Raw genomic sequence first — 12,393 nt, 5'->3', positions numbered from 1 at the left:
CTGCTAACCAGGAAATATTACTCGACTAATTATTTGTTCTTCCACTATCCATTATTTAAACAATGATCCAAAAATGCATGCTGATTATTTCCAATTATTGCTGAGCTCAGTTAACAAGAAGTGGTACAAAAGGTTGATGGGTGTATCTGCAAACCCGCATTCAGATGTAAGATTAAAAAGCTAAGGCTGAATTTCTGTCTTTAGTATTTAGTTATTGATTTGACCCCACGAGTTCCACATGTCTCCTCAGCAGAGACGGTGGGACTGTAGTGAGATAAAAACTTTGGACCACCTGCTTTCCCAAGGAAGAATGGTCTGCCCTCAGTGAGATGCCATTCTTTCTTGAGGGTAAAATTTGTGCCACGTAGTCTTGTTTTTTAGAAATGTGGCATGTGACAGAATGTTTCCTTATTTAGCACTGGGAGTTTTTACCCAACCGTCCAGCCTGCAAAACCGAGGAGGACCAGCCACTGTCCTCTCCTCAGCAGGACTTTACCACCAGCAACTCTCCCCATCCAGGTTTTGCTGAAGGGAAAGGAAGGAAACAGCATTTCCAATTATGTTGTCTGGGCTCTTGCTTGTTCTCTCTCTTGTTCACAGCTCTCTGCAGCTGCCGGGTAAGTGCCTCCTGCTTGCTTCCTGTGGAGGTTGTTGTGAAAGTGCTTCCACTCCTCTGGCTTTTCTGGCTGGTTGTGGCTCTGTGGTACTGCCAATATGTACATTGCTAGTGTGGGGATGGCGAGCCTCTTAATGGCAGGCAAGAGGCAGGGGAACAATCTCACAGAAAAAAATAAATAGAGAAGGAACCAGAGATTCCATCCTTAATGGTTTTATTAATATATAGTGGCACTATAATTTCAATAACCCCAGAAGATCAGACCTAAGAAAATACATGTTTAAATGCCATTTTTAGAAAAATGATTTAATTCTTTACTACCTATTTTTGATCTGTTTGTGTCTGGGTTATGCTTTGCAAAATCAGGCAGGGAAAACCTTCAGGAATGGTGAAATGCAGAAATATTGGTAAGATATTAAGATATTCACAGATGATGGCTGTAAAGGGGGTTTTATTCACTGTTTTGAACAGACTCATTGAATTCACTGGCATTGATAAAGTGGATGGAAAAATTTTTTTGAAATAAAATCAGATTAAGTTTAGGAAAACTCTTGTTGAATTGCTATCCTTTTAGCTGCACTTCTCTTGCAGGTATTCTGCAAATCTGAATGTTTAAGGTTAAATCCTTTCAGCTTTCTATGTCCTGAGGATTGGCATAGATTGTCTCAGAGTATATGGTATTTTTTTAATCACCACAGTCTCCCTGCAGGCCAGAAGAATTATTTTCAATGTCCTGGCTATTATCAATTACATTTATTTCAATTTTTTTGCAAGCTTTTTAAAAAATGTCTTTACTTCTTAAATAGATTTTTAATAATTATGACACCCATTGCTCAAGACATGTATCACTGGTTACGAATCCCACAAGCTTTGGCAGGAAACACAACCAGATGTGTCACGAAGTACAAGACAGGTACAAGTACAAGACAAGGCAGCAGAGCAAATTCACAGGCACGGTTCACAACTTGTGCTGATGAACTCATTGCAGGACTGAAGTTAGCTCCCCTGCTTCTACCTTACTTGCAGCCAGCACTTCAGGCTTGATCAGATAAACTGCCTGGAGAGCTGGGGACCCAATTTCTGGTGCAGGTGTGCCTTCTAACTTCCACCAGCCTTTAGAACCTGGCAGTGCCAGATGCTGCTACTCCCCAGTCTTTGCTACTTTCTCATACTGACTGGCCTCCCAAAGTCATTCCTAGTTTTATAGTCCATGGCTCAAGTAGGGGATGGCAGATCTTGTAGTCAGCAAGGCTGAGGAGCCCAGAGTGACCCCTGAGAAGCCCAGACGGGTTCACTCACATTTCTATGATGAAAAGGAGAGGTGGATTTGGGGGAGGGGAGGCAAATGGCTCAGAAAAGATGGCTGTGTGCCCACCAGGAGACCTGTAAGATCTGGAAGGCTGAGAAAAAAGTTCATAGAGGTTAGAGGTCTGTGAGGCCATGCATCTGAGGATAGGTTGGATGGAACAAGGCAATGGTAATGGCAGTGTGGCTGAGGTAATTAACTGATGTAAAACCATCCAGCAAGCTGTGCTCAGCGGCTGTTACTGCCCACCACTGATCCACAGCATGGTGCTGTATAACCATCACATACATTTTCTATTGTCTATTTTATTTTTAATCAGTAGAACTGATGTTGCTCTGGACCCTATTGAAGAACAGAATATTTTTATCTGACATGAATGCAATGACTTCTTGTTCATGTGAATGGGAAGCAGAATAATATCACATATCCACTACACATATATAGTCTACAATAACTATTTGCTATATGTTGTTTTGTTTTACAGACATTAAAACATTTTTAGTGTATAATAAAGTCAACAGGCTCTGTCTTGAGGCATCTATTGCACAGTCAGTTAGAACTGCCACTTGCAATCAAGACAACGAATCACAAAAATTCAGGTGGATCACAGACCATCAGCTTATGAGTGTGAAACTTAAACTGTGCCTGGGGGTGCCATTGAAGAAGGATCAGACCATGGTCAACCTGTATCCCTGTAATCCAAAAAGTGAGCTCCAGTGGTGGGAATGCAGAAATGAAAGCATCCTTGCAATCCAAGGAGAAGATTTATTTTTCAGTCCTGGCAATGAAGAGCATGATAACGTTTTGTTAAAGAAGGAACTAAGTGCAAAGAATAAATGGAATATCTATGGGGCCATGGATGTTTTATGTTCCCAAGGATATGAAGGTACAAAAAATTGATTCTTTCCTCCTTTGCATTAATCACTTTGTGAGTGTTAAAATATTTAAGATCTTTGGCTCTGACTATTCTGACTCCTTCACTGACCACCAGAATTTTAGAAAATCCATGCATTGAGGTACTTAACTTTGAATTTAATGTAATATTTATGTCCAAGCATGTATTATATACACACATTTTTTTAGTCTATGCATTATAGTACATTGGTATTTCGAGTACTATAAGAATTACATGTACCTTCTATATATTCTGCAAACACATATTATTAGTGAATGTGTATGTACATACTTACTCTCATACTATGTATAGCATTCTATACTAAATATAAGTATTCTCTAAATTAACTATGGCTCACCATATTGTGTCACTAAATTATCAACAGAGCACAGAAACACCGATAAGTTGTTTCTGTGGATATGGATTTCAGGGATATGAAATTTACATCCCCATGAATGAAGGACAATATGGGTGTGCCAAGTAAGGCCTGAAAGTTCTGATTTAAGCAGAGGAAGCATGGCTTTTTTGATTCAGCAGATGAGGATGCTCATGGAGTAATTACAGTCACTAATGCAATTACCTTTTCTGATTAGCTGAAGTCTGATTGTTGTGAATGGCTTTCCCACATCTAGAATGAATGCTCTAAAAGCCCCTTACAGGATATTTGAACACTGAACTCTTAGCTTTGCATGTGGCAAGCTGCTTCACTGTATGAGATACTTAGAATAGTCACTGGAATAAAAACACAGAGAGATAGTCTAATATATGTTTACTTTTTTCCCAGGAGTCAAGACTTGTAAACATTAGCTCCTGCTCTTGCACATGTTATATAAATCTTAACATTGTTTGAAATAGAAATTATCTTAGAGTAGAGCTCTGGATCCTTATTAAGACTGTAAAAGAGTCTTGGTCAGAAATTTAATTATAGACCTCATCTATGATACATTACTTTAAATCAGAATAGCATTGTTCTAAAACATATGTCAGCAGCTGAAGTCTGAAAAAGTGCTGGGTTTTTTATGGTTATGGGACAGAAACCATGGAAAGCACATTGAGATGAAATTCTGCCTCAGACCTTACTTTTTCCCTAGTTTACATACATTGGTTACTTTTCATACTCATGTTATCATTTTGTCTCCCCAGAGACCTTCACGCTGCTGGGTAACGCTTTTGGGGCGCCGTGTGTTTTCCCTTTCCTGTACCGTCAGCAGTGGTGGGCGGAGTGCACGGCCGCGGGCCGCGCCGACGGCCGGCTCTGGTGCGCCACCACCGCCAGCTACGACACGGAGCAGCGATACGGCCTCTGCCCCTCCACAGGTGAGGCACCTGCTCCTCCCTGGAGCCCTCCGTGGGCCTTTGGCAAACCTGCACGGGCAGAATATGATTATCTTTATAATAACAACTCAAAACTCACAAGGATGTGGTTTAGTATATGATGCGTTGCCGCGGGCTGCAGCTCATGTGAAGAAATGACGTGTTGCACAAAGATGTGAAGACAGTGATTGAAGAGTAAATCAGCATTCAGTTCCCACTTGCTGTGGGGGTGTTGCTGAGCAGCACAATAATTCTGAGCTCCTTACTGCTTCCCAGCCAGGATGTGTGCTGTCACTGTTGTGCAGCCCTTCTCTGAGGATTCCTGTTTGTGATGGATGTGGGCACAAAAAAGAGCACTGTAGGAAGATTGATGTTGAAGTTAATGTTTCAATTTGCATGACTCTCATGTGAACATATTTTTTTGCTAAAGTGGAATGTGTCCTTTTAACCATGCTTTTAAGCCGTGCTCATATTGTCCAGGAAGCAGCCTTTCCACCCCCTTGATAGCTGCCTGGCATTTCTCTGCAATTTCAATCACTTTCTTTGATTTCTGTGGTCACTTGCCCCTCTATCTCCTTTTATGGCCTGGAGAGCTTTGCATTCATGACATTGAAATCTCCACCTGACGCATCTCATCTTTCCTCTATATTTCTCCCCACGGTTCCTGTTCAGCATCGTCATTTTTTATCAGAATGCCCCTTTACTCCATTTGATTTAAAGTGGATTTTCAGTGTGGCACACATCCCTAGTCAGCCGTGCTTTCCAGGTTCCTGCAAAGATACCTCACACACTGAGCCCTGAAAGTGTGACATAGGGTCATTGAATAATTTCAGATTTTTTGAAAGGTACTCCCAGCTAGTTCTTTTTCTAAAATTCATCTTCATACTGAGTTTTGGGAACCATCAACTACCTGATAAAATTTTGTGTTGTGCTTGATTAAGAATGTTAATATCTTCAACAAATCAAAGATGCAAAGGTAATCAGAGGAGGGGCATGGTGCTGCTCAGCACCATTGCTGTGTGACAGCACATCCAGAGGCTCTTTGAATGGGAATGGGAGTTATCTATGAAATTTTTTGATGCTAAATTCAGGTCTATAGCTAGTGCTTACAGCTCTCAGTGGGAGCTGCTGTCCAGAGAGAGAAGGAAATGTTGCACAAATATTTCAAAATGTTCTCCTGGGACTTCTCCCACACAATGTATTGACACTCCATGCAATGTATTTTCCTGTGCAATCACTTTCCTTGTGGTAAATCCTGACTTGTCTCTCTTCACAGAACAGGAGGCAGCTACCTTTACCTGTCAGCTTACTGGCCTTAATTTTGTCCTTCTCCATCTGCTCATAACATTTTCAGTGGTCTTGAAAGAGCAACCCAGGTGAAATTTAGGGAGATGAATGAGAACCTGCTACACAGAACAAGTACCTGCAACTCAGTTTTCTGTGGCAAGTTACTATACCTCTGCTGTTATTATTCTTTCTACAGATCAAGACAGCACATGGAATACAGATCTGTCAACAAATATTCACTACCAAATAAATTTTGACTCAGCTCTCACATGGCACCAAGCCAGGAAGAGCTGTCAGCAGCAAAACGCAGAATTATTGAGTATCACAGACATTCATGAACAAACATACCTTAAAGGTAAGGCAGTAAAGCTAACCCTGGGTTACATTCAGGATCTGTCCAGGCCATCAGAATAGCTAAGGATTATTTAAAATTATTTTGGCCATTGCCTTTGGACCTAAATATATGTGGGCAAGAAAAAAAATATTTTAGAATTTGCAAGTTCATATGAAAATTGCTGCCAAATGTTCATAGAATTCAAAGTATTCCAGCATCCTGCAAGTGTAACAGTTTGACTTCATATTTACAAATCTTATTTTATATATATATATATATATATATATATATATATAAATATATATATATTTAAATGGAGGGAAAAAATCCTGAAAAGTAAATTAAAGACTTACTTTTGGTCAAAAGGAAACTTTAAAAAAAAAAAAAAAAAAGAAAAGAAAGAAAAAAGATTCATCTTTATACCAAAAGAAGGGCTTTCTTTCAAGTCCCATTTTGACAACTGTTTTTTTCATTCTCTTGGCAAACTGAAAAATATCAGTTATTTACACATATCAAATTGCAGCCTTATGTATCCACATCTAGATGATGAAATTATGTGGAAGAAATATTTACTGTTGGTTTTAAGGATTAATTTAACTTCTAACAAATGTTTATTATTATTTATATTTATATTCTACCAATAATTCTACTTCAATGTACAGAATTTAGCCTATTCTGCAGAAAAAATTCTGTTTTGGATATACTCTGTACATTTTGCATTAATTGACAACAGTGTCAACTAATAAAACAGTGAGTTTCTGTTTGTTTGCTTTCTTACAGTAATCAAACTTTGTCATATTTCAATGTATTAGTTTCCATAGTATGTACAGATATTTACAGTTCTCTATTTAGGAATACAAGTCTTCCTAGAGATGTTGTTAGTTAGCATTGCTAATACAAAAGGGATTTAAAAAATAATTCCTCTTATTTTTGTAACTCAGAATTAACAGAAGGTACAGATTCTGCACTGTGGATTGGACTCAACAGACTGGACTTGAGTAGTGGATGGGAGTGGATTGGAGGCAGCCCTTTCCACTACTTAAACTGGGCTCCAGGTAGATGTGACTTTGTTTGATCTTGTATTTCCAAAGAGAAAAGATACATACTTCAAATACTGCTGTAAACTTTATTATCAGATATTTATGCTATGAGATAAGTATTTTAGCTATTATTGCTTTAGCTTTAGAAAAATCTCTTTTTCTATAGCAATATAAAACAGAAACCTTCAACGTATTGCAAAAATATTTTAGCAGTGAAAGCAACACTGCCTGTCCCAAAAATGAATTATTCAGTCTTCCATTTCTTGACTAAAAAATAAAGTATGAGTTTACAGGTTTGTGTCCTCTTAGCTAACCTACACACATCTCATACAGACATTTCCACTACTGGAAACATACCTTAGCTCTTACCAAAGCTGGGAAAGACATGACCTCCATCATTTCATCCAGGAGGGGTCTCTCATGTGCATTTTAGACCTTAGAGCTCTGTTTTTCATTCAGAAAAGTTCATTTTTTTCTCTGTACTTCTCCCAAAGGAAGTCCATCTCCAGAATCTGGAAAGCTCTGTGCAGTTTTGAATCCTGAAACAAAAGCTAAATGGCAAAATTGGGAATGTGATCAGAAACTTGGTTATATTTGTAAGAAAAGGAATTTTACTTTGGTTCCTTCAGGTATGTTGATACATATTGATAATTAACGCAGAAGCTGTTTTCTGAATGACTAAACATATTGACAAAGATGAACATTTATTAGAAATAGAACTATTTCTTGTTTTTCTGGTTTGCTTTTTACAACAATTACAACCTTTCTAGTCTGATCTCCAGTTCCACAACACACAGACTGAAACAGACAAAAGCAAAGAATATCCAACTAGTCATTCCTGTCTGTGTTTCAGGGGCCAGGTCTCCCCTTTATGTCCACAGACTACTGACTATCAAAAGGGAGAACAACTCTAAAATTATTTTTCAGAAGTGGGACGTTAGTAAATATAAGCCCAAGAAAAAAAGATGCATAACTTAGTGTGGTTCTAAGTCATTCTTCATGACTTGTGGTCAACCAGCATCCAGATCAGCAAGTTCAGAGTTCACTGCAGAAGTGGTGGAAGATCGGGACAGTGGAAGATCAACAACGCATTGAAGTGAGAAAAGATATTTTAAGTGTATGAAGATTTCCCTCTTGGTGTGACACTATATATTTATCTAGCTATAAATTTATCTTGATGGCTTTTACTCTATCAATATACTCAATCCTTTAAAAATTCATAAACCTTCTATGTTAGCTGCAGATAATGTCTGATTTCTTCTATCTGACAAATAAGTACTAGGTGATACAGAAATTAATAAAATTAAAGAATTACAAAAATAATATATTTGATTAATACATTACAAAATTAATATATTTGTTGTAGACATTTGACTAAACTTAGAATTTGTATTAGATATTACTTGTATTAAAAAGCTTTCCTTCTCCAAGCTAAAAATTGCCTGGTTTAGAGAATCACATTTGTATCTACTGTATTTTGTGTTTATCATCTCCTAATAATGAGAATTTCAAAAGAAAATTCTTAGTTTAGAACTTTCGCACAGATGAGGTGGAAATATTTTCAGTGTCATGTCCCTTGCACAGCAATTGGATCTGTAAAGTCTTGGGATGTGTTCCTAGGTGACCCTGGGCCTGTCACCTGCCCAGCTGGATGGGTGCCCTATGTGGATCACTGCTATAAGATCTTCAGGGACAGCAAAGGATGGGAAGGAGCTTTGGCCTCTTGCCAGAAGGAAGGGAGTCACTTGGCCAGCATCCAAAGCCCTGAGGAGCACAGCTTCATGGTGTCTCAGCTTGGGTACAGTGAGTATTTCCAGGGGGTCTCTTGCCTTTGCCTGCATGGAAAACAAGACAGCTGAATTGGTAGTTCCTGCTGAATTCTGCATGTTGTCAAAATTATTGTTTTATTTATTGCCAAACTAATTGATGTAGGTCTGGGGAGGCAGGGCTTAGGGGCTTTGTATGTTTTTTTTCATTTTGCTGAAAGAAGCTTAAAACATTCATGCTCCAAGCTACATAAAATCAGTATTCTAAAATTTGACCAGTGCAATGGAACTAAAAAGTAACTATTCAGACTTCTATCCTACCATCGTGGCATATCAGCATTAGGCTGATAATTCACACCTACTGTTATGAGGAGGAAGAGCAAAATTTTTTCACCCAGTGCAAGAATTTCCTTACAGCCTAATTTTCCAAAGCATACAGTCTTAATTTTTATATCTATATGAAATATTAATTTATAAAATTATCATAGAACATGCTGCATCCATTTGTGAAAGGAATTGTACGTCCGAAGCCTAATGGTTAGTGCTGTTAAAAGGATGGAGTGCCAAAAGAGGTCCTATCTCTGTTTTCATCTTTAGAGCCAACAGACAAGCTGTGGATTGGGCTGAATGACCATGAGGTTCAAATGTATTTTGAGTGGAGTGATGGGACCCCAGTGACATACACAAAATGGCACCTGGGAGAGCCATCCACTACAAACAACAGGCCAGAAGACTGTGTCCTGATCAAGGGCCAGGTGACACTTCTCAATACATATTGTACTTCCATACTATAAATAATATAAGAATAGCATGCTCTGTTATTTCAGCAAATGGCTAAGATCAGAAGAAAGAGATGCAGGGATTGAATTGAATGAGATTGAGAATGAGATTGAAAGTGACCTTCAAAAAAAACAAAAGCGTTACTGCATCACTGGTGAAATTTTCTCTTTAAGTACACCTGAAAGTCACAAATGAAATTATTAGGGCTACAAACCAGGTCTTTGAAGGTATTTTGAGAACATTATCTCCTTTTCCTCTGGTGGTAGTGATGTTATATGGGGATCTTTGATTCTTTTTGGCTTCTCTTTGCCTGCTTCTTTGCCATCCCATAGCACATCTGCCTGTGCAGGACTCAGCACAACAGATCAGCAGGGAGCAGCTCCATGCACCCTCCTCCCTTCTTACCCCTGCCAGCTGAGGCTATACTGCTATAGACTAATCCACTGTTTCACAGATTTGGTGAGCAGATTTGGTTTTGATATCATGTAGGAAGATTAGATAAGGAAAAATACTAAATTTAAAAATAAAGGAGAAAGAAAACAAATAATTTTAATTATAAAGAAAAAACATTATTTATCTCCTTTAGGTTATTCATCTTTATCTTCTTTTTATTTCAAATTTTTTCCGGACTCAGAATGGCTATTGGGCAGACCATGTCTGTGAGAAGAAGGCTGGCTACATTTGTAAAAGAAAAGCTACATTACAAAGAGCTGGAGAACAAGAAAGTAGCCTTGCAGGTTGCAAAAAAGTAAGTATGTGAGAATGGAACGTCAGTTTCTCAGATGAAATAGGTATATTGAGAATCCATTAGAATTTTTTGAATTATTTGCATTATTTACATGGAAGGGTTTTCTGTCTTATTTATTATTAAGTTTCTCCCTCTCTCTCAGTTACTCTAAATTAAAAAAAAAAACATTTACAGAAACCACTTAGGAGAAATCTGTAATTTCACTGCAAAAAGTTTTTCATTCATAATATTCATGATTATTGTGCTTCATTAATTTTTAAATGTAATATTTCACTTAATATATGATACCCTAATTATTTAAAATTTGTATGAAAATCTGAAAATCATGTTACAGGGCTGGAGAAGATATGGGACCTACTGCTATCTTATTGTACATGTTCCAGCAACATTTTCAGCAGCAAACACCTCTTGTGAAGGAGTAGAAGGTTACTTAGCCACAGTTGAAAATAGGTATGAAAATTACTTTTTCTTTGCTTTTAAATATCTAAAGATTGTATCTTATGAAATATTCCTAGAAAAACTAACACAACACCACGCAGCAAAATGTTTAATTAACAGATGAGGTCTCCAGTTGAATAACAAAAAAAGTCTTGCTTTTTTTTGTTGTTCATATGGAATCTGAATCCTATGTGGGGTCTTCTCCCCCAGCCTGAGGCAAGAATAAGAGAAAAAATTCCATCATCACATTAGACTGACAGGATTTGGGTAAATGCCTTTGTTTTCACTTGCATCTTGGTGATGTCTTTTCCAGGTATGAACAAGCCTATCTGACTAGCCTTGTTGGGCTGAGGCCTGAGAAATATTTCTGGCTTGGCCTCTCTGATGTGCAGGATCAAGGCACTTTCAGCTGGGCCAATGGTGAAGCTATCTCCTTCACACACTGGGATGCAGGGATGCCTGGTAGGTGCTGTGATCAGGGATGGTGGGTGCTCTCTGACAATGTGGCCCCTATTTAGGTTGTGTTGGTATATAGTCCAGTGAATTTTATGTTTTAAACTTTTGGTGTATTTTATAAGTACTTGCACTTTTCATATCCCATATTCTAATTTCAAAGGCAAAATTTCAAACTGCACTTTTATATTAGGACATCTGATATGTTTACCTGTAAAATTAACTTTTGGCCCATCTTCACAGGGAGATAGAAGGAGTTACAAATGAGTCCGAAGACTATTCCACACTTGTCCCTCTAGTGAAAAAGTTAGCCTGGGAGAAGTGGTTGAAACAGAGCAACTGGAATATGGATTTAAAGTTAGAATTCCAAACTCAAAGTATCAAAAATCACTGGGCCATTATTATTTTTATGTGTGATACTAAGAAAACTGCATTAATGGGTTAATACTGTGCAGAAGCACAGAAAACAAGATTTCATTATGCCATGAGGAAATCTGCTTTTTGTGGGATATACTATGTTCCTCTCAGTGATTGTCTGAAGATTTTCTTGAAAACTTTCAGTGAGGTTATAAATATAAAATAAAACCAATAAAAAATATGAAAGACAAAGACTAGCAAAACCTTAGCAAATACCACAAGAAGAAATCCTGCAGGTAGTCTCTGCTGTCAGAAAATGATCAGAGCATGAGGAGAGCGCACAGAGGTCATGCTAAGGAATCCTCCCTCTCTGGCCATCCAAGGGCCACTCTGGAGTCACACTCACACCCCCTGAGCTGGACCGAGGTCCTCCCCAGCTACATCCCCACACTCACGCAGCCAGACAAGGTTTCCTCAACAGCTTGAACCCGGGTTTCCCCAGATTTTTTGGTTGCTAAAATAATTCAATCATGATGGTATAATAAGCTAACAGCTTGAGCTGAGTGCTTCCAAGGAAGGACCATGAACAGAGGAAACCCTGGGCTGTTTTACAGTCTAAATGCAGCAATGTCTGGGGTCCTTGGCCCCTGCTGAGACCTTGGGTGACAGTCACCTGGCTGGACCTCTGATACGTGTGTCCTGTGCTATGCAAAGGGTCAGCGCCAGTGCACAGCCCTTTCTTTGCCTTGAGTCCCACCAGCCAGAGCTCAGTCTCGAGCTGGCACTGCAGATTGCAAACCAAAGCACCCAAGGCAAATGCATTCCTCAACAATCAGGCTGGAATAGTAAAGAAAAATCTGTTTCCTTGCATCTGTGTTTACTGAGAAGAAAATGGACTTTCTGTGCTGGAAAGTTTCTTTGTGAGGGTATCTTTGAAGAGTCTATTTCAAGCTGAAATATCAAGAAAATAGATTATGGAGGAAATTGATGGCATGAAGTCAGGACTAAGCATGGCTGTAGAAGTATTCAGGAACTGTTAAGATTACATGAAATAAACCC

General features: G+C 38.5%; 1 protein-coding gene across 2 annotated transcripts in view; it reads left to right on the top strand.

The window, feature by feature from the left end:
- The first annotated feature begins 287 nt into the window (after window positions 1-287).
- The window catches only part of LOC102073099 (macrophage mannose receptor 1), a 32,557-nt gene continuing 20,451 nt past the window's right edge, over window positions 288-12,393 (top strand). The window contains exons 1-11 of one of the 2 annotated variants that reach the window (XM_026795694.2): window positions 288-617; window positions 2,407-2,808; window positions 3,961-4,134; window positions 5,615-5,773; window positions 6,694-6,807; window positions 7,287-7,421; window positions 8,413-8,595; window positions 9,156-9,313; window positions 9,973-10,086; window positions 10,421-10,536; window positions 10,838-10,986. In XM_026795694.2, coding sequence (XP_026651495.2) covers window positions 560-617; window positions 2,407-2,808; window positions 3,961-4,134; window positions 5,615-5,773; window positions 6,694-6,807; window positions 7,287-7,421; window positions 8,413-8,595; window positions 9,156-9,313; window positions 9,973-10,086; window positions 10,421-10,536; window positions 10,838-10,986 — 1,762 coding nt within the window. In that variant the 5' untranslated portion in view covers window positions 288-559. The remainder of the gene's footprint in view (window positions 618-2,406; window positions 2,809-3,960; window positions 4,135-5,614; window positions 5,774-6,693; window positions 6,808-7,286; window positions 7,422-8,412; window positions 8,596-9,155; window positions 9,314-9,972; window positions 10,087-10,420; window positions 10,537-10,837; window positions 10,987-12,393) is intronic. The other variant, XM_005480462.4, reaches the window with a different exon arrangement.

This window comes from Zonotrichia albicollis, chromosome 1 (genome assembly GCF_047830755.1).
Source record: "Zonotrichia albicollis isolate bZonAlb1 chromosome 1, bZonAlb1.hap1, whole genome shotgun sequence".
In the NCBI taxonomy this organism is placed as follows: Eukaryota; Metazoa; Chordata; class Aves; order Passeriformes; family Passerellidae; genus Zonotrichia; species Zonotrichia albicollis.
Note: the sequence above shows the minus strand (reverse complement) of the source record. Positions and strands in the feature narration are given on the sequence as shown.